This window comes from Diabrotica undecimpunctata, chromosome 10 (assembly GCF_040954645.1).
Source record: "Diabrotica undecimpunctata isolate CICGRU chromosome 10, icDiaUnde3, whole genome shotgun sequence".
Lineage (NCBI taxonomy): Eukaryota > Metazoa > Arthropoda > Insecta > Coleoptera > Chrysomelidae > Diabrotica > Diabrotica undecimpunctata.
Genome location: NC_092812.1, coordinates 77,123,223 through 77,146,798, shown reverse-complemented (window position 1 = coordinate 77,146,798; position 23,576 = coordinate 77,123,223). Strand labels below are relative to the sequence as shown.

Below are 23,576 nucleotides of genomic sequence, written 5' to 3'. Positions count from 1 at the left end.
CCTGGAATATCCTTTATATCTCAAGTAAGCTCGTGGTGCCTAATCTTGGCACTTCCTGTGAGATTGTCATCTGTTACCTCCACTAAAAGGGTTTAAGCATGTGCCCTATGATTTCTTTTGTCTACGACTAGAATGCGGCCTCAAGAACAGAATAGGTGCGACCAGTAGGATCTATTTCACATCCCACAATGACTTGCTGCCAAAAGGGCAAATGAGCTTCTCTTCAATGTGCGCTACAATAAAACATCGTCCTAGGATCGGCGAAGACAAAGTTGATTATAAATTATTTAATGATTCGGGAACCCTATTCATCTGCTCTTCGGACGACAGTAATGAAAGAATCTGAGTTTTTGACAAACCCATGGACAGAGGAGCAGTAACTCCAATTGAATTGTTGTTTACATTCCAAGCTGTTTCTTATATTTTTATCAACAAAAGATTTAGGAACTCCATCATTAGAGTTACAACATACTCTAGAGTAGATATTAGAAATGATCAAAGCCCTTTAGTCGCCAAGAGTCAGGTTAAAACGAATAGAGAAAAAACATCAGCAAAAGGTTTTTACTATTTCAGATGTGAACAAAAGTAAAAAACGAAAATGATGTAAAGAATTATATGAAAGAAATGGGAACAACCGAAAATGTTGAGAATATATGGAAACTATTTCTTGAACATCTGAACAAGATAATAGAAGAAGGTAGTGCAACTAATAGATTCCATAGATGACGGAAGAAATACTAGACCTTATGGAATAAAGAAGGCAATACAAAGATAAGGCTGATAAATACAGAAGAAAACAGAGGGAAATAAAACAAAAACGGGTAAAATAAAAAAAAGGCTAGAGAAAAGTGGATGGCAGATAGATGTTCAGAAATGGAAGAATTAGAAAAGCAACAAAAAAAACAAGAAAGTTCGTGAAGTTGTTGGCCTGTATAATAAGAAAAATACTAATAATGTAGTAGATAATGCAGGAAAAGTTATCATTGCTGAACGAGAAATACTTGAAATATGGAGTAACTATATAACTGAATTGCTTCAAGATGACATGCCAAACATAAAGAGCAATGTAAATCAAGAAAGAAATGAAATTTTAAAATCTGAATGTCTACATGCAATAAAAAACATAGTCAAAACCAAAAACCAACTGGACCAGTTAACATCCTATCTGAACTATAAATAATGATACAAGAGTCACTGAGACAAATACAGAGAGTCCTAGATGAGACCCAGTTTGGATTTAGGAATGTGCTGGACAACTGTGAGGCACTTTTTGGCTTAAATGTACTTCTCAAAAAATTTTGTGACCAACTTAAAGATATTTATGTCGCATTCATAACTTATAAAAAGTCTTTCAATAGGATAAAGCCTAGAACAGTTTTGAACATATTAAGAACCAGTGGCATTGATGGCAGAGATCTACATATCATAGATTACTTAATAATGTTAGATAGGCTGATGACGCTGTTATCTTATGTGATAGTCTCCATGACATTTAAGAGTTGTTGCATTGCGTAAACACAACAGGAAGAGAAATGGATCTAAAAATGAAGGTTTCTAACAAAATTTATGATTTCAGTCGCCAATGTCATGTCAATGCTTCCCTACAGATAAATCAACAAATCATTGTGGGAGTTACTTTCTAAATATTTGGTATGTTACATTACGCACCAACTGGACACAGGTAAAGAGATCAAGTGCAGAATTGAAGCAACATTTCAAAAAATTTAATCATTCCTTTCTGACCACAACTTAAACCTAAAATTAAGTCCAAGAATGTGTCAGTGTTGTTACATAGCACCGAGACCTGAACTCTGAATGCTGATATGATCAAACCTCTACAGCCAGTTTAGATGTGCTTGCATAGAAGAATGCCCTGAATTCCCTGTACAGCAATTCAGATCAAAAAAGCTGTGTTAAATAGAGCAAATTCCGCTCGTGAGTTATTAAGCACTATTATAATAACAAAGATTTCATACCCAGCGCAACTTTAGGAAAACCTAATATGGCACCCAAAGAAGAAGATACCAACCTGGTGATTTTACTTTAAATTTTTGTTAAGAACGCGATTTTATTTTGAATAAAATGTTTTATTTAAGTTAAGTTTCTGGTTCTAATTGTAATGCCAAATATAACAATAAATATGTTAATTTATGAGTTTATTATTAAAAAAATTTAAATTAGAAAATTGAGCGAGAAAAACAATAAGGAATGAGGCCAAAAATTTAGGTAACGATGGGGCCAAAACATAAAAAATTGTAAGATTAGCAGTAAAAGTTTATTATTGCTAGTTAGGAATCTGTTTTATTTATTATTACTGCAAAAGGGATTAAAACAATAAAAGTTATTTTATCGACTTTCCGATACTTTTCGCAATATAATTGTTACTTTTAGGTCAAAATGGTCACTTGGGTGTTACGTAACATTTAGGTAGGGGTGGGGTACAGAAACATGTTACGGTGCGTTACATGGGAGGGGGCCAAAAATCTTCAAAAATTGAGTTACATAATACTTAAACGCCCCCTAATATATTACCTGGTGGCATACATGAGTCATGCCAAAGTTTTTCATTGATTCACTATGATTATGATTAATAATTTATTAATTATCTAATAAGAGTTTTATTAATAAATAAGTTTCAGTTCAGAGTATAAGTCTTAGGATCAGACATCTACATGCAATATGTTAAAAGTTGATGAGTCCCAGCCTTTTTAATAAATTTTTTAAAATAATAACACAAACAACAATTTTATTCCATAAGTGGTTTCCACACCAAATATTTTTGCAGTATAATTGAAAAGCAATATTGCTAGAAATAAATGTTCTGCTAATTTCATAAGTTGTTTAAATGTCAGTTCCGTGTTGCACTTTCTAACACTTTCATCTGTGTTGTTTCTTCACTGATGCTTCAGCTACATAGATAAGCACTGGCTTTACACATATTTTATTAATTCAGAGTTTACTTTCTTCACTCATATATTTGTTCTTTCATAGTATTCCTCAGAAAAGTTATTCAAATATGCTGGCTCCCTTATCATTGATCCTTTATGTCTTTAGGTCATTAAAAAGGTAAAGGTTGAAGTTGTACCACCAATATCATTACATCAATTAATCCATATTTAGTTAGAATGTTTTACTAAAATTCACAACCCAAAAATATGTGTTTTCATTTTTCAAATACATTTTTAAAAAGATTTTTTTTGTTATTCAGTAATTTCCCAGACCAGCCTGTTTATTGTAATTTTCTAGAGTAGACCCCTTGGAAAACATAGTGTCCACTCTATTATCATGGAGATTAAGAAAAATTGACAAATATACTCAGAAAACAAACAATGAAAACAACTTAATTCCTTTTCTCTATTTATTTAGCATGGTTTACTTACCCATTATTATCTCCCTCTATGTTGTCATGTATAATTACAAAATATTTCAAGATCACTGAGTTAAACCACTTTGGAAGTTTTCCAAGCTCCTTATTATGAACTTGATTTAAATTTTTTATCATATTCTCAAAAGTATCATCTGGATTTTTGTCAGCTGAACTGACTACTAAAATACAAGCTAGAAAATGTTTAGTGAATTCATGGTCTGATGGATATTGTACTTTTAAAAATGTATGTCTCCATGATTCGAACCAAGGGGCACTTGCAGGTATTTCTAAATTATAGTTTCCAACTGTAACAGATGAATTTTTACTTTCAGGTGCACTGCTTACTGATGTGTTTAAAAGTTTTCTTGCCACTGCAGGCTGTGGAGGTACCCATGATATATCCAAAAATGTTAGCTTTAAGTTTCTGACTACATGTGTGGTTCCATTGGGGTCCCTGTATGAAACTAAAATAAAACAAAACATAAATTTTATTATTAAAAACTATTATTCACATTACTTATTCAAAATTATAAAAAATATCACTGCATTTATCTAACTTGATATCTAGTATAAGTTTATAACCAGCAGTAAATTAATAAAGATTAAAAAAAACACACTTGTAAAAATTGTTTAAGCAATATCAAATCTGCCTTTAAAATTTTGCACAGATAAAAAATACAAAAAATCTATTTCAAAAAGACATGTTCAAACAATGGGAAAACTTATATCAGTGAAGAACATGGTCTATGATCAACATCATGACAAAATAAGATTTAGAATTGGATTGATTGCCAAGTGTGTAATTATCTTCCACCTTAAGTAATAAAAAATTGAGACCAAATGAGACTAAAAAATTAGACATACTGTAATAGGTGTACATAACTTTCCAGAAATATCTGAAAATTGAAAGGCTTAAAGATTCAAAATGTAAAAAATGAGAGTTTCTACAAACATAAACAAATACATGTGCAATTTGAGCTCACAGGCAAATAATGTAAATAGCACAGAATCAAAAATATCGAAAGAAATAGCATTTAAATGGTTAAATATGAACACATAAACCTTAGGGAATGAACATACTGAAGAACTTGAAAGTGGACATAAAAACATCCAACAGAATATATAGACAGACTAAATTTAAAACATGTAGTAATTATTTTGTTATCAGTTTTACTTTCATCTATTAGAAGGGTATAAATCTAATTATATTAAACTTATTTAGACTCAAACAAAAGTGAGGAACATATTTTATTTTAATAAATGTAGTTAATTCAGACATACCATCATTGTTTAACTTGCAAAATGGTTGTAACAACTCTATAAAATCCAAGTTATTTTTCTGGCAACTTTTTTCTGCAAGGCTAGTGCACATCACAGCTATTTGGGGAGTAAATGCATTTTTGATCAATTCTTGGGGACTTTGTTTGTATTGTGCCATATTATACCAAAATTATAAGAAATCAAACGTTTACGAAATTATCACAAATTTTTTTACATACTTTTTATTTATTTTTGAAAATAGTATTATGTTTTCATTATCAAATAATACCACCTAAATCACAGAAACACATTCTAAATGTGTCAATTTAGTACCTTTTTTGACATATGATATAAATATAATTTTTCACAAATACCCTTGAAGTTACGATAGTATACTGATATGAAGTTGCAACACCTTTAAGAGAGGTTTCACACTTAGCGGTTGTCTATACGGATTGGTTGATTTTTAAACAACTTACAAGACCAACTTTAACTTTTTGGAATAATAACAGCTCAATAAATAATAAAAAAGAATTTGATAAATATATCTACTTTGTATCATTTCCTACTTTAATTCGTAAAAATCATTATTTACTCTATAAAACTGAGGGACATATTATTTTTATTTGGTGACAGATTTACATGTTTTAAAGGACATAAGTGATGTTCGTAAATATTTTTTAAATGCGAAGATTAAATTTTAATTGTTGTAGATTAATTAATATCATTACTATGGTCCAAAGTCTATATTCAAATTCGAATTCTATTGGTCCTATTGACATTCCTAATGTGAACTAACTTCACGTTAGATGAGGTGTGGACTATAATCTGTTCAGGTTCAATTCAATGGTTTAAGTTGTGGTATCTGCCAAACCCCCATATGACAAAATTGTGCCGATAACGAGATTATTGAACTCTTGGAAAAGAAATATATTGATATAAATCTGTTATTTATTAATACAATTCCTATAATGGCTACACCTACAAGAATATTAAGCCGTCTATTGGGTAAGCACTTACATAATAAAATGGCAAGAGTTTTAGTTTCAAGACGACCTTTGCCAATTAATAATTTTTGGATTTCCAGCTGACGGTATCAAAGTAAAACAACCTATTAGATTTAATAGTTATGAAAAGACCAGACCAAATTTAAAATTATCGGCTCAAACCAAAGTTATATGCCAAGGCTTCACTGGGAAACAGGGAACTTTCCATAGTAAACAAGCTATTGAGTATGGAACAAGAATGGTTGGTGGAGTGTCTCCTGGAAAAGGTGGAAAAACTCATCTTGATTTACCAGTTTTCAACTCTGTTAAAGAGGTAAAGTTTTAATAACATTTTTATTTATGTCAAACAGTTGCCTGTATTTTTTTATTTAGTTATCAACTCCATGTGACTAATTTAACAGATAAAATCAATATTTATATTCAAATTGTAGTAAGTATGCATTCAATTACAAGACACTATTTAAATTACTGTACTTTATGTATTTGTATGTAGGCACCAGTACTCAATATAGATAATTATTTGTTTTTGTAAATATCTTAACAATAGCTATGATAAATATATTGTTTTGATATAGTATTGTTCAGAACTGATTCATTCAATTATTCATTATTGTTTGTTTTCAACAAGAACTATAGAATCAAACAGCATACAGTACCTATGTTATGAAAATAGCTCTTTAGAAACATTTCTTCGTAATGTTTTTCTTTGTTAAATATTTTTTGTTAATTGTTTTTCAGTACCTATTGCCAAATATCTCAATAATACCAAAGGCTTTATGGTTTATATATATATATATATATATATATATATATATATATATATATATATATATATATATATATATATATATATATATATATTCTAGTTTTTAAGCTTACATGCTCTTCCAGTTGGAATCTATGGAGTTAGTAATACTCAGCTGTTAGCTCCCATATCTCTTACTGCACTGCTCATGTGCTCATCTATAGGTCAATCCAATATACCAGAATATTATAATAAAACCACACCATCAGACCTCTCATAATGAACTGAAAGCACTTTATCCATCTACCTGCTTGGCTATCAGGCCTACTAGATATTAGTCTCAAGAGCTAAGTATCAGTAATCCTGAGCATTTTAAGTTCATAACATCCCTCATAAATAAGAGGTCATATGGAAAATTCAGTTTGGAAGTTTAAATTCATCAGCCACAGATAATTTCATATAGGTGGCTGCCAGGTTCGTCAATACTAGAGATCAATACTGTAGATTCTGGCTACTCACTATATAGAGATCTATCTGAATCCAGTGAAGATGATCAGACGTGATAATGGGTGATTGCATCTCTTTTCCACAGTATGTTTGTATCCTTAACACAATTATGATGACTAAATAGCTTATTTATCTATCTAGTTTTAGTTTTATTATAACATGTATTTGTACAAATTGTCTGTAATAGGGTTAATTCATTAATTAATTATAGGAACGGAAATTAACCATAATTCATTCCACTTTTAATGTGGAAGCAGAAAGAACATCAATGCATCAAAGTGTTATAAGTGTTACAATACAAGAAGAAAACAGTTTAAGAATGGAATTGTCTGGATCTCATAAAATTGGGCCAGACAGAGAAATATATTATAAGATATATTTATGTGAGAAAATTTACTAGCTACATAAGTTTAATTAACAAAATACTTTATATAACTAAAATCATCATAATTCTGGCTTTACCACCCTGTGTGGGTCCTAGCCTCCTCAAGAATTTCTCTCTGGTCGTCCCTATTTATCGCCTTCCTCCACCAAGCACATATTCCTATATTTCTCATGTCTTCATTCATGTTATCAAGGATCCTTGTTCTGGGTCTTCCTCTTCTTCTCTGACCAATGGATCTATCAAGGAGGGTTTTTCTAGCTGGGTGATTTTGTTCCATCCACATTACATGCCTTATCCACCTCAGATGTCCTATCTTAATATGTTTTAAGATATCTGGTTCCTAGTATATTCTATAAAGTTCGAAGTTGTATCGTCTTCTCCACACTCCATTGTCATTCACTGCTCCATAGATTTGCCTTAGCACTTTTCCTTAGAAACATCCTAGCCTGTTTTCAATTATATTTGTTAGAGTCCAGGTCTCTGAGCCATATGTTAGGACTGGGCATATTATTGTTTTGTAGAGTTTCATTTTTGTATTTCTTGATATAATTGTGGATTTAAGGAGGAGATTGAGCCCAAAATAGCATCTGTTGGTCATGCAAATGGCCATGCAAATTCTGCGAGTTATCTCTGGGGTAGTATTATTTTCAGTGGCAAGGAGCGCTCCCAGGTATACAAATTCGTTCATTACTTCGATGACATCATTTTCTATAACAAGTGGTAGTAGGATTTGTGGTTGTGTGCTTATTTTCATATACTTTGTTTTGTTAGTGTTTATTATTAAACCCTTTTTTGTAGCTGATTCTTTTAATGCTACATATGCCTCTCATATAGAGTTTTCCATTGTCCCAACAATATTGATATCATCAGAATAGGCAAGGATTTGCACTGATTTATTATATGTTGAACCAATGGCTGTGATTTGTGACATACATATTAATTTTTCCAGAGCCAGATTGAACAGTATACAGGAGAGAGGGTCTCCCTGGCACAGCCCTTTATTTGTTTTAAAAGGTTCCAACAGTTCAGACAGTTCCCCCTGTATTCATACTCTACATTTAACTTTTTCAAGAGTTAGTTTTGTTAAATTTACCAACTGATTTAGTATCCCTAGCTCTTTCATTGCTTTGATCATTTCTATTTTATTCACGGAGTCGTAGGTTATTTGTAGTCTATAAATATGTGATGAGTATCAATGCCATATTCCAGTGTTTTTTCTAAAATTTGTTTCAGGGTAGCAATCTGATGAAATGTCGATTTACCACCTCTGAAACCAGCCTGGTATCTTCCTACTATTCATTCTGTATATGGTGCCATACAGTGAGATAGTACTGTGGAAAATATTTTATATGCTGCACTTATAATTATTCTGTGGTTAGAGCATTCAAAGATATCTCCTTTTTTGTGTATGGTGCAAAGTATTCTAATATTCTGATAATTGGGGAGGGTTTTCTGTGTCCATAATTCTTTTATAAGCTGCTGTAATGCCATTATGGTATCGTGGCCACCTTCTTTATTATATAATTCAGCTGGGAGATTATCTATTCCGGGTGATTTGTTTCTGGCTAGTTTTTTAACTGCACCTTTAACTTCAAGAATCGTTGGTGGTTCCTCTCCCCTCTCATCTGTTCTCCTTACCATCTCTCTTTCATCTTCCGGGTTTGCTTCTTCTTCCTCTATATTAAGTGCCTGGTTAAAGTATTCCACCCATCTATTCAATACATCTTTCCTAGTTGTTAATAGGTCGCCATTCTGACTTCAGCATTGTTTTGTGGTTGCCTTGAATTCTTTTTTGTTAATATTAACTTTCTTAAGGTTTTCTATATATTTAAGTTCCTTATTTAAGTGGTTTCTTTTTTTTCTTATGTGTATTCTCTTTTCTTCTCTTCTCTTTGTCTGGTAATTCTCTACAGTTGTTCTAGTTCGTCGGGTAAGCATCTGGAGGCTTCATTTTTTTCTTTTGTTGCATTCTTGCATTCCTCTTCAAACCAGTCATTTTTGGAGTCACAAATTTCTGTTCCTATTTCATCTTTTGCTGCTGCTTCAATGTTTACCTTTATTCTGGTCCAGTAGGAGTCTATATCTGTCTGGCCTTCTTCATTTACATTTTGATTCCTTAGCCTGTTGGCAATGTTTTCCGAGTACCATTCTGCAATTTTTGCATCTCTCAGGTTTTGCACATTCCATTTTTTTCAATCTAGTTCTAGCTCTCAATGTTAATATCACTAGGCAATGATCTGAGTCTATGTTTGCCCCTATAACTTCTGAAGTTTATAACTAAAATCATCACAGTAATGAAAAGGAGCATAATATGACAAAAATTAAACACTTTAATTAAAGAAAGGTTTGTTTATTATAGAATTGTTAAGCAGGTAATTAATAATATGCCTCGCCATATAGGGGTCAGCATTGTCTGCATAAATACAAACAATGTATCCACAAAAGCAAACATTATTATATATTCATTTCCAGTATTTTTGAGATAATAATAAAGATAGTATGTCTTTCAAATCCCTCTCCTGAAAAAAACTCTCCAGTTTTTAATATATCTTTCTTGATGATTTATGTTAAATCTTAATATTGAACTTTATGCTTTCTGATCAATTGTCTCATTGAAGATTGCAAATAAACCCCTCTATAGTTGATTATATTGTTTTTCTCCCTGACTTGAAAATAGGCATAATAAAACTTTCTTTCCACATGGTAGGAAAGACACTTTGTGACAATGAAATATTAAAGATCGCCAACAGAGGCCTTGACAATGAGTAAACACACTTCTTCAACAAAGTATTGGATGTGTTATCAGGACTTAGAGTATATTTGACTGGAAGAGAGTTAAGAAAAGGTTATCAAATACTTTGGATAGAGTTAATTTAGATCACATTATTAAATTATCATTTTTTCTGAACATTGAAACTGGATTCACTATTTTACTGGAATATACTGTTAAAAAAAATTTGCTAAATAGATTCACACTTTCAATGCCATTACTAGAAGTTTCATTTTCTGATACATATCATATGGAAAATTAACACATGATCTTTTGCAGTTTATGTATTTCTAAAAGTTTTTGGGATTAGAATGAAGATCACTATTAACAGATGCAATTATACTGATTTTGACATTAAATAGCTAGCTAGAGCTCTTGTATGTAGATCTACTGAAAATAGTTTGTCTTAATATCACTGGATTCCGATATCTTTTAAATTGTATCTTTTATTGAACAACTAAAATTCTCAGTTCAGAGCTAAAAAAACTGGAAAAATTAGAAGATTTATATTTCTTGTTGTGATGGGTAGCTCTTTCGGGGCGACAGACTCAGTAAAACACAGGTTTGAAATAAAAATAAATCTATTAATTTAGTATATACAATAAATAAAAATAAAAAGGAATTCTATGTTGTATACTTATACAATGAATAAAACTAAAACGAATTCTACGTCTCCGTCTGGATCCCGTGATGAACGTAGTCCTCGGCGAACGTCTATAAAAGAAAAGAAATTAATTAGTACTACTAATAAGAAACGAAATGGGTAAAATCGATCGCGCGCAGATTTATACTCGCTTTCGCTTCAATTCAGCGAAAGCTCCGAATATGCTCGCAAACAAAATATTTAGCTGTGCAGACCCATGGCAATGTTCAATACACAATTCCGACGGGTTCCGCTTGGCTAAGGACAGAGTATAATCCTCAATACGGAAATCTCTCTGTCCCGGTTGATTCTGTGCAGATCCACGGTAATGCTCAATACGCAATACCGATGGGTTCCGCTTGGTTAGGGACAGAGTATGATCCTCAATACGGAACTCTCTCTGTCCAGAATGGCTCGCAGGTTCACTACACCGGCGAGTCAGGGAGCCTAGAGCGCTAGCTACAAGACTGTCTAATTCCGCTATTCACACGCCTTAAATAGCCGTCCTGAATCCCACTACGCCGTCACGTTGTAGAAGTGGATGCGCAAATATTGACACTCCCACGGTTCGAACTGTTAAGCGATCAGAGCATCGTTACATTGTATGGAACAAATATAAATATATATTCCCTCATACATCATCCTAATTATTATGGCTTTACAACCCTGTGTGGGTCCTAGCCTCCTCAAGAATTTTTCTCCAGTCCTTTACAATACCTCATATAATTTGGAAAGAAATACATTTCAATCATTAGTATCTATAAAGTTATTCCAGTTAACTGAAGCAAAATAGTAATTCAAGTTGTAAAAATCTCAACTGTTTTCAAATTGAATCTGCAACTGTAAGAAACATGATGTGAATATATCATTAAAAAGAGGATAATTGGGTTTAATGAACCAAATGTCTGTATTATTAAGAAATAAAAGATTTAAATAAATGTTCCTGTTGTTGGGTACCTGATAAATTTTTAATATGTTAAAATAAGCAAAACTGTAGGCAGGAATCAAGACACTACTATTTACTGGACAGGATACATGTATAGTATCATCTTCGTTGGATCGTACAGCATCTGGTGAATTAAAATCACCTACTATATTATATTTCATGAACTTCAAATAAACATCACAAACCTGTTCAAAAACTGCACAAAAATCTTCACATTAGACTGTTGACGAGCCAATTGGAATATATATAATCCTGCTACTATAAATTGTTCTTAACCATGCCTGCAAATAAGGAATATCTGATCCATTGAAGTTTGTACAATACTACCTTGAATATTGGACGCCACAGCTATCAAAACACCTACATCCCTTCTTATACTACTGGTTAATAAATTTCTATCTGCTCTAAAAACATTAAACTTTGGAATGCATATCTTTTCATCATATATATCAGATGTGAGCTAGTTTTAAGTAAGAACAACTAGTATATCGTAAACAAAACATGAAATCCCATTATTAAGTTCATTCAGTTTAGTTTGCAAACACCTACATTCTGATAATATATCTCTAATAGGTTCAATTTATGTTTTTTATAGCAGTGCTTAACAACTTTGTCACATTCATTAATATAGCGAAGAGTATAGCTATTATCACTATCAGGCTTTAATTTTTTATTAAGTTCTTCCTGTGCTTTTTTGTACTGGTCTTGTAATTTAGTTTGGTCTTGACTAATTTTATAAACTGTGTTATGTAACACATGACAAATGTTTGGATTTTAAGGCACTTTAGTGCTTTTATCACCACAAATTATCTTCATTTAACTAGACTGCCCAACCTTAACTACAATTTGAAACATAAAACATTCTGTAATGTTATTGAGTCTGACTGACTCTAGCATTTCATTGGTTTTTTTCCTATCTTCATTTATTCTTATTTTTAGATCTTCGGATTTAGATTCGTTCACATTATATAACATTAAATTTGGAGCCGTTACAATTCTTTCATGCACTTCAGTGAAAGTAGTATCTGTATTGTCTTCAAAAAGTGTATTATTTTTTTCCAAGTGCTTAACCCCCTCTCTTAAAGATTCAATCTCATTTGACATTGATTCAATCCGTCTCAACAACATAGGTACAATTTTCAAAGCAAATTGGCATTCATTACAGAAAAAAAAAACTGAGGACTGGTTTTGAATCACAACTGCCCAGCAGTTTAAAATTCAAATGAATCTGCGGCTTAGACTAGAATATGCTGGTGTCTGATCGGCCTATGGTTATGGTGGAGCAGTGCGGCAAGAGATAAGGGCTTGCGGCTCGGTGATACTCCTCCATAGATCCCTACCGGAAGGGCGTGACACCTAAAATACCGGGTATATGTATATATATATATATATATATATATATATATATATATATATATATGAAGTTGATAAAATCCTAGAATATGATCACAATACATTGAGGTGACCACCTTATCACTTGGATCTTAATCAAGTTGAGCTTGTCTGGAGTAAGAACACCACTTTTTTAGGTGAATCCAGTAAGTTGTCGTTCCATCGTTTTCGTTGTCTTCCTACTGATCGTCTTCCTATTAGGGAACCGTCTCCCGCCGTCTTTACTACTCTATTTTTTGTCATTCGGCTTATATGATCGTTCCGTGTTATATCTGTACTTCTAGCTCTGTCTCATAGTGTCTTACCATCAATTGTTCTAAGAGTTTTCATCTCTGCTGTTTCTAACATTCTTTCCCGAAATTTTTATTTCTCCATATTGTTTCATTCAGACAACCTGCGTCTCTGTTTGCTCTATTCACTTGGATGTTCCACTTCTGTTTCGAGCTTTCAGTAGCTAGATAGTGTGATGCCTAGATATTTAAACTCTATCACTTGTTTTATTATCTGACCTTCCAGCTCAAATTTACATCTTGGTAAATTTGCTGTTATAACCATGCATTTTGTCTTTTTTTGGGGAAATTAACATGTTAAATTTTCTGGCGGTTATATTAAATTGGTGCAACATTCGTTGTAAATCATCTTCACTTTGAGAGAGTAGTATTGCTTCGTCTGTATAGCAGATTATTTTAAGTTGTGTTTCTCCCATTTGGAATCCTGTTTTAGTTCTTACTTTTTTTATTATTTCGTCCATGATCAGGATGAGCAATAGAGGACTCATTGATTCTCCCTATCTTATTCTATTGCCAGCTTCAATTGGGTCAGTTAGTTCTTCTTCTACTTTTACCTTTATTGTGTTTTGTTAGATATTTTCGATCATTTTGATTATTCCTAGAGGTATCTCTCTTGCGTACAATAAGTGCCGGTATAAGAAATCCCACACTTGCAGACCAACGGCTTCGGGCGGATGAGTTGGTAAGTGGTAGGGCACTCTTTTGTCCTGGAGTTGAGAAATCGGCTCCGAAGGCGAATGAACCAAAATTTGGCCAACGGCATAAGGATGTAGAATGCAAGGGGAAACCACTACATTAAAGATCCCTATGGATTTCCCCAGGAAAATTATCATGGCTTTCGGTTGTGATAAGGAATATGTTACTGATCATGGACTTCGGAAGTCAAGATCCGGCAAGGGAGGATACTTAAACTCAGAATGCAAGGCCTCCCAGGTCGACATCATGCGAAATCCTTGCAACAACAAAACAATTTTGAAGAGTAAAACACCTAAATTGAGATGCTTACAAATCGCCACCTGGAACGTTAAAAGTATGTACGAAAGTGGCAAAGCACATAACATCGTAAAAGAAGTCAAGAGACTCAAAATCGATATAATGGGTATCAGTGAAACTCATTGGCCCAACTCGGGAGAATGTAATATCCTAGACCATGCAATGTACTACTCTGGTAACGATACTCCTAAACACAATCATGGAGTTGGAATAATCGTTGCACCTCGTTTAAAATCGTCAATAAAATCCTACATTGCACTATCAGACCGAATGATTCTTTTACAGCTGTATGCGTCCCCATTTGATTTGAACATAATACAGATATACGCACCTACAGCTGACAAAGAGGAAACAATAATGGAAGACTTCTACGAACAACTAGAAATCTTAACTAAGGCAACCAAAAAGAATGAAATAACACTTATAATGGGAGATTTCAACGCGAAAGTAGGACGAGGCAAAACAGGAAAGGTAGTGGGAAATTTCGGACTTGGTGAAAGAAACGAAAGAGGAGATCGTCTAGTTCAATTTTGCCAAGAACACAACCTAGTACTTACTAACACTCTCTTTAAGCTCCCGCACCGTAGACTCTATACCTGGAAATCACTGGCAGACTCACCTGGTAAAATAATCAGAAATCAAATAGATTATATCGCTGCACCAATCAGGTTTAGAAACTCCATCAAAGCCGTAAAAACTTACCCGGGTGCGGACGTAGCATCAGACCACAATCCGGTGGTATGTAAGTTTGAAGTAAAGTTAAAAAAGCCAAATGTAAAGAACAGGCCCGAAACGCTAGATATTAGGAAGCATTCCAACAATAATATTAAACAACAGATGCAGGAGAATTTAAATACCGAAATATCAAAAATCCTTAAAAATAACAATGAACCGCTGGAAAAGTGGAGTGAAATTAAAGAAGAGATTAGGACTTCAAGCACTAAGTTTTTACTACCTGATAAGAGAAAAAAGAAAGACTGGATGACTGCAGAAATCCTTGACATGATGGAAGAGAGACGGATATATAAAACTAAAGATACTGCCAAATACCGCGAAACCCATAGACGAATTAGAGCTGAGATAAGAAAAACTAAAGAGAAATGGTTCTCGGAGAGATGCGAAGAAATCGAACAGTGCGAAAAGGTATACGACTATCACAATATGCATAAGAAGATAAAGGAACTCACAACAAATAAAAGCTACAATATTTTATCGAAAGGGCTATGCGATGATAATGGAAATCTACAACTAGACCCCGACAAAATAGTTAGAATCTGGGAAACTTATGTGGAACAACTGTTTAATGATGACCGTCCTAGTGGGTATACACTGAGCAATGATGATACTGGCCCTTCTATTCTAAAATCAGAAGTGGAGAATGCTATAAAGGGTCTTAAAAATAACAAAAGACCAGGCAACGATAACGTATACGGGGAAGTATTGAAAATGCTGTGCGAAACAAACAGTCAATTTCTAGACTCACTCGTTAGACTCTTTAACAATATTTATAACAGCGGGGAGTTTCCTGAAGACTGGCTAGAGTCAACTTTTGTTGCCATACCGAAAAAACCAAAAGCAAAGTCTTGTGATCAACATCGGATGATAAGTCTAATTAACCACATTTCGAAGGCATACACCAAGGTTATTTACAACAGAATAAGCAAAAAATGCGAGGATAACATTGGAGATTCGCAGTTTGGGTTTCGGAATTCTCTTGGGACAAGAGAAGCACTTTTTAGTCTACAGGTACTCATCCAGCGCTGCAGAGATATGAACAAAGATGTGTACATATGCTTTATAGACTACGCAAAAGCATTCGATAACGTAAAGCACGAAAAGATAATTGAAGTTCTCCATAAGATCGGAGTCGACTACAGAGACATTCGAACAATAGCGAGTCTCTATTGGGGCCAAACAGCTAAAGTGAAAGTAGGATCTACATTGACCAATAAAATTGAGATCAAGAAAAGGGTACGACAGGGCTGTATCTTGTCTCCTATTGTCTTTAATATATACTCAGAAGAAGTATTTAAGACAGCGCTGGAGGAAAGCACAGAAGGCATAAAGATAAATGGAGAAATAATTAATAACATAAGGTATGCTGATGACACTGTGATTCTAGCAAGTAGCATGGAGGAACTGAGTTGCCTAATGAGTAAGATACAAAAAACAAGTGCACAATACGGACTCAGACTAAATATCACAAAAACCAAATGGATGTTAGTAAGCAAAACCCAACAACCACCACAGCAACTGATATTAGACAATGAAAGAATTGAACACGTGGATTCGTACATCTACTTGGGAACAACAGTTAACTCAAATTGGGATCAAGCGAAGGAAATACGTATAAGAGTAGAAAAGGCAAGAGCATCGTTCACTAGCATGAAGCAAATTTTCACCTCTAAAAGCCTCACCCTACCTCTCAAAATTCGACTTCTGAAATGTTATGTATTCCCGGTTTTGTTATATGGAATGGAGGCGTGGACAATGACCGCAACATTGATGAAAAAAGTAGAGGCCTTCGAAATGTGGGCTTACCGACGTATATTACGTATATCCTGGACTGAGCACGTGACCAACGAAGAGGTACTACGCCGGATAGGTAAAGAGAGAGAGGTAGGAATAAGTATAAAGAAAAGAAAGTTGGAATACTTGGGTCACGTTATGAGACATAATAAATATAGAGTACTACAACTGATCGTTCAAGGGAAAATAGACAGCAGAAGGGGTCCAGGGAGGAGAAGACACTCCAAAACTTGCGGCAATGGTTCGGATTATCATCTGCTGAACTATTCAGATCTGCCGTAAACAAAGTCAGAATAGCCATGTTGATTGCCAACGTTCGGAACGGACAAGGCACATGAAGAAGAAGAAGTGGATAACATCCTTTAATTTGACCCTGTCAAATGCCTTCTTAAGGCATATGAAACATAAATATGCCGGTTTGCTGTATTCTAATGATTTCTCTTGCACTTGCCTTGCATAAATATAGCGTCGGTGCATGATCTTCCCGACCTAAAACCTTGTTGTTCTTCTGCTATTGTTATAATTTCACTTCAGTTCATTTCGTTCAGTTTATTTGTCATCACTTTGGTTGTTAATTTTAGTGTTGTGTTTAATAAATTAATTCCTCTGTAATTTTTGTCTCCATTTTAAAGAGAAGTATTAGGATGCTTGATCTCCATTCTCTTGGTATTCTGTTTTGTTCTATTATTTTTTGTATTAGTTTTAATAGTTGTTTGGTCAGATCTGGTCCTCCGTACTTTAGTAGTTCATTCGGTATTCTGTCCTCTCCTGGTGATTTTCCTATTTTTTAATTTCCTTAATGTTTCCTTTACCTCTTCCTCCTCAATATTCATTTCTTCGTTTGCCATCAACTCTGGTGTTGGTGGTTCAATATCGTCACCTTTAGCAAATTGGGATCGAAAGTAGTCTGCCCATGTTTCCTTCTGAATGTGTTTCGTTTTTATTAGTTCGTTCATCTCTTTCCTTTGTCCTCTGATCATTCTCCATATTTCTTTTTGTGTTCCGTAGAAGTCGTGTGCTATCTGTTTTGAGAAGCTATGCCGGTGTTTCCTTTTTTTGGGAATTTGTCTGACTAAAGTATTCGTTGCATTTCTGATTCGTTTACAGTGGTTGTATTCCTGTTGTATTTGTTGTGTTCTATATTGTAAAAGTCTTTCTTCTTTTCTTCACATTTTGTCTTCACTACCTCTCTAAACCATAAAGTTTTGTTTTTTGATATGTTAGTGTTCTTTACTTTCCTCTCTCCAAGTGATTATGTTGCTGCTGTAGTTATTTATCAACCTTGCTTTCTTCTAGGCACGTGAAGCCACTGGAGCTGATGCAACTGTAATATACGTGCCACCGCCAGGAGCAGCTGCTGCAATTATAGAAGCCATTGATGCAGAAGTTCCCCTTGTCGTATGTATCACTGAAGGTATACCACAACATGACATGGTACGAGTTAAGCACAAATTATTACGCCAAAATAAAACTAGACTGATTGGACCTAACTGCCCAGGTAACATATATTTTTGCATAAGATGCATCAATTTTTCGTCACCTGTCTTGAATTGGTATATCATTTTTTTACTACTTTTCTAAAAAAAATTGTTATTGTTTCAGGTATAATAGCTCCAGAACAATGTAAAATAGGAATCATGCCTGGTCATATCCACCAAAAAGGTGTTGTTGGTGTGGTATCAAGATCAGGAACATTAACTTATGAAGCAGTCCACCAAACTACCCAGGTCGGTCTAGGTCAAACACATTGTGTTGGTATTGGTGGGGATCCTTTCAATGGAACTGACTTCATTGATTGTTTAGAGGTGTTCCTAAAAGATCCAGAAACCAAAGGAATAATACTCATTGGTGAAATTGGAGGTGTTGCTGAAGAACAAGCTGCTGAGTATCTGATAAAGCACAACTCTGTACGTAATCAAATTGTGTATTTAAAGATACTTTTATTATTTTGTATAGATCACTTTGTAATATTTGTATAATATTTACAGGGTTCAAACGCTAAACCAGTCGTGTCCTTTATTGCTGGTCTCTCTGCGCCACCTGGACGTCGTATGGGCCACGCAGGTGCTATCATTTCTGGAGGAAAAGGAGGTGCTCAAGATAAAATCAATGCATTGGAAAAGGCAGGTGTAATAGTTACCAAATCTCCAGCACAGATGGGCAACGAATTATTGAAGGAAATGCGTCGTTTGGGATTAGCCTAAGTATGTTTGACTGTTATAAGGCTCCTTATTGTTCGGTTAATTATTAACTGCATAGCCTCTATCCATTATTTTTTCTCACCTGTTCTTATTGTGTATATTCCAAAATTCACGTGTAATAAATATATATGTATATATTACTTATGTTGTCTTTTAATTTACCCATATAAAGTTTTACTTCGAAGAATCAATCTACTTTAGTTAAATGTTTAAAGACAATTCAAGCATTTAATAGTGCCATAAAAAAGAGATTGTGCATTGAATGGAGTATTGTGAAAATTTATGTAAAAGGAATCGGAGAGGAAGACGCCTTATCACTGGCACTCACACTAAAAGTGAGATTATTACTAGTCATTATCGTTAATTGCCCTTATAGGCCAATCAAGTTAGTAAAAGATAAGCCTTTTCTCGTTACAAGTGTATGGATGGATTTGACAGTTGAAATATACCTATAATATGAGATAGTACAGACATACTCTTCTAGGGATTCATCAATTTTTAGTGGAACTATTTTTAAATAAATAATCAAAATATCAAACTCATTATTTTGATTATAACTTCGGTTGAATAGTGTTTGAGAAATGTAATTGCTCTAAAAGGTGCTTCTAAGTGAGTGTCTTTTATTAAGAGTCAAGCTGTCGCCACATAATTTTGGGCTTCATCAGAACTTGCTGTAATGGAAAAACATTCTTTACAATATCATGACATTGTTATCGATGTTATCAATAACATCGCCCGTTTTTTATTGCTTCCTTAGAATTGGGTCGTTCCCGGTTATCTTCAACGGTCTGTTGTTTACCAGTAACCCGTTACTGTCTTTGACTTTCTTATATATATATATATATATATATATATATATATATATATATATATATATATGTATTATAAGAGTAAAATGTAGTGGCATATCTCGCAAAACAGAAAACCAAAAAGGTATATCGATGGAAGGCTACGGTATATTCGTATTTATGACTATTGGTCGTCTTCAGTACGGTGCAGCCAAGTTAGAAAAGGAGCATGTTAACTTGGCAAAGGATCACACTACAGGAGCAATGCGACCAATTTGTTGCATTAGAGTTAGAAGACCCTGATGGTTTCCAGGGCAACTATTATTATTCACTCGCATTTTCCTTTTCCATTTGTTTTAAACGTTTCAACGTTTGGCATTCATTTCCCCATGTATGTGTCGCTTCCTCTGTGGTTATTGTTAGTTGTTGCCCTAGTTTATTAGAGTCTTTATTTAATTTATGTATAATCTTACACTATTTACACTATTCTAATTTATATAATTTATTTCCGCGTTACAATTCAAACTCGACTCGATAATATTATTCTTTGCAGACTGTTTTCAATAAAAATTCCTGTATATATATTTATTAACCGTTATCTGGAGTTCTCTCGAATCGGCCTTTGACCCTTCCTGAAATTTCTCGAATGCCATCGAAGTCAGACAGGTTTTTATCGGAGGGGACCCGTGGATATTTACCTACTAAAAAATACTTGTTAGAAAAATATGTTTACAGCTTAGATATGAGTCATATTTATCGTAACAATGCTATGCAAGCAACAACAGTAAGAATACAGATGAGGCAAGGAGAAGTCAGAATTACCTCTGCCTACGTAAGACCACAAGATCTACTGATCGAAGACGACTTAAATACGTTCCTAAATGACGAACCCTCAATTATAATAGGAGACCTAAATGCAAGATCCCCAAACTGGAACGACATAGCTACGAATAGAGATGGAAGACTACTAAACACATTCTTAGAAAACAATGACGATGTTAAAAGGTAATGGGCCCTACAGACCCAACACACTACCCAGGAAACGGACTTCCTACACACATAGACATTGTAGTAGCAAGAAACCTAGGACTACAAACATTAAACGAAGGCACAACGAACCACAACCCCATCCTATTAGAACTAGGAACGTGGGAAGAGGAAAGTACAATCAAAAGAGTTAAAAAGAACACAAAGTGGACGAACTTCAAAAGACTCGAGCACTGGAATCAATATAGTTCCAGTGATAGACAACCCACGAGAAATAGAAGACAGAGTTCTAGAGTTGGAAAACATCATCCAACAAGCACTCAGTAACAGCACTACAGAAGAGGAAGTAGAAATGCACACGGGAAGATTTAAGGATATACCGCAAGAAATAAAATATTTGATAAGGGAAAAGAACAGAGCAAAGCAGACAGCAAGAAGGACAAGCAACCAGGCGGACAAAACTAGAGCAAATAGGTTAAACAGAGAGGCACTACAACAACACCGTAGTGAAAGCTGGGAAAACCACATAAGAGACATGGAGGAACAAGGACCAAATATGCAAAACATTTGGAGGCTTCAGAGAATACTGAGAAATGACAGAAAGCCAATTCCTCCATTACATGGAGAAAACGGAATAGTCTACACTACAGTGGAAAAAGCAGAAGGTAATGAGGAGTACTCTCTCTCCAGAGAGTGTACATTAAATTACCACCCAGGCGAGGACATCGACTTCATAGGAGAAGTCGAAAGACAAAGAGAAAGACCCGAAAATCCAAACGAAATCATTCCTCCTACATCACCGGAGGAGTTAAACGAGCTAATTAAAAACAGCTCACCGAAAAATGCACCTGGTCCAGATCAAATAACGAACAGGGCTCTAAAATACTTACCAACGAGAGCCATAGTATATTTAACAAATATAATCAATGCGATGCTAAGATTCAAGAAATTCCCAAACAGATGGAAAGAGGCCCATGTCATAATGTTACCAAAGCCCGGAAAAAACAGCACATTCCCGCAAAACTACAGGCCAATAAGCTTGCTACCTGCAATCAGCAAGATTGTAGAGAGAATAATAATCAGCAGACTCCAAGCTAAAACAGACAGACCAGATATAATACCCGAAGTCCAATTCGGTTTTAGATCAAAACTCCCCAATGAGCTACAAGTACTCAGATTAACAGAGTACATAGCAGCTGGATTTAATTATAAACAATACACAGGAGCTGCCTTCCTAGATGTAAGCAAAGCTTTCGACAGAGTTTGGCATAAAGGACTGATCGACAAAATGAGAAGACACGGCTACAGCGGAGCAATGACAAGACTAATCTCTTCGTAGTTAATCAATCGTAGTTTCAGAATTCGAATAGGACAAGTCCTATCCGAACTCGGGAACCCGGAGGCTGGAGTGCCACAGGGAGCGGTACTGTCACCTCTACTGTACATGATATACACATCAGACATACCTAGAACACCAGGTACATTACTAAGCCTCTAGGCCGACGACACATCGATAGCGGCCAAACACAGAAATGTAGATATAGCGGTAAACAACTTACAAACAGCGCTAGATGACATAGAAGAATGGAGTTCCAAATGGAAAATCTCTATAAACTCAGAAAATACACAGGCTGTACTTTTCAAAAAGAGGCACCAACAACCAGAAGAACAGGTGACCGTGCAAGACAATCCCATCGAGTGGAAAAGCGAAGCAAAATACCTCGGAGTAATCATGGACAAAGGCTTAACGTTTAGTAAACACATAGACGCTACAATACAAAAAGCCAACATGGCAAGAGCATCAATAAGAGTCCTAGCAGGAAGAAAAAGCAAACTCAGAATGAAAACCAAAATAAGATTAATAAATAGTATAATTCTTCCTATACTAACATATGCATCTCTCGCATGGGGACACATATGTAACACAACAAAAAAGAAAATACAAACGGCACATAACAGCAGCCTAAGAGAAGCAGTCAACGTACCGAGATACGTAGCAGAAAGATTCCTCTTTAGAGAACTACAACAAATCAGAGTGACTGACACAATGAAAGAAAAAGCTAGGACAAAGTTCGCGGAGATAGAGAACCACCCCAGCCACATATTGCGAGAGATAATGAGGTACGACGCTTTCCACAGATGGAGGCACAAAAGACCCAAACAACAAATAGTAGAATAAAATCATAATACTAGAGAGAAAATCAACAATCACACAAATCAACAATTAAGTAAAATAAATATATTCAATGATAATTTGTACTTTAATAGGAGAGAACGTGGGAATGACATCACTTAAGGGAAACATACTGTGAGTGATGTGATAAATCCTATTTTATTGAGGTTTTCAGTGCAATGTGTTCAGTTGTTATGTGACTAATTTTATGTTATATTCTAATTGGATTCATAAAGTGCCAATAATTTCTTTTTTTATTGATAAAAATAAAAACAGCTGATTGACGGGTATGGGGAAATGGAGATCTTAGATTAGAATAGCTCAATTAGAACAATGATAGATTAAATTTCATTTATTATTACATATTAACACAACAAAAATAAATTAACGTAGCAAATAATTCGAACATTATTTTACCATATCTCAGCTTTTCAAACTTGATTTTTCCACTGAAAGTTTTCCCACAATGTTCAGTTCAACCACTTCGGCCGAAAAATTCGTCTTTGCTTTTTGATTTGAAACTGTCACAAAAAGAAAGTCACCTACGTTAATTTGTTGCAGTAGGTCTTCCAGGCTAAACTCTTTGGCTAGAC

General features: G+C 34.4%; 2 protein-coding genes across 3 annotated transcripts in view; one reads left to right on the top strand and one right to left on the bottom strand.

Annotated features, from left to right (window-relative positions):
• l(3)76BDm (trafficking protein particle complex subunit 8 homolog l(3)76BDm) overlaps window positions 1-4,960 on the bottom strand; it is a 45,680-nt gene extending 40,720 nt beyond the window's left edge. For both annotated transcript variants that reach the window (XM_072546833.1, XM_072546834.1), the window contains exons 1-2: window positions 4,649-4,960; window positions 3,381-3,831 (exon numbers count right to left, since the gene is read on the bottom strand). In XM_072546833.1, the coding sequence (XP_072402934.1) occupies window positions 3,381-3,831; window positions 4,649-4,805 (608 nt within the window). In that variant the 5' untranslated portion in view covers window positions 4,806-4,960. The remainder of the gene's footprint in view (window positions 1-3,380; window positions 3,832-4,648) is intronic.
• A 466-nt stretch (window positions 4,961-5,426) lies between these two features.
• Window positions 5,427-19,175, top strand: Scsalpha1 (Succinyl-coenzyme A synthetase alpha subunit 1). Its single transcript, XM_072546835.1, has 5 exons — window positions 5,427-5,635; window positions 5,715-5,947; window positions 18,131-18,332; window positions 18,437-18,741; window positions 18,823-19,175. Exons 1-5 carry the CDS (start codon window positions 5,599-5,601, stop codon window positions 19,036-19,038), a joined length of 993 nt encoding a protein of 330 aa, XP_072402936.1. The 5' UTR covers window positions 5,427-5,598; the 3' UTR covers window positions 19,039-19,175.
• Window positions 19,176-23,576: the final 4,401 nt, after the last annotated feature.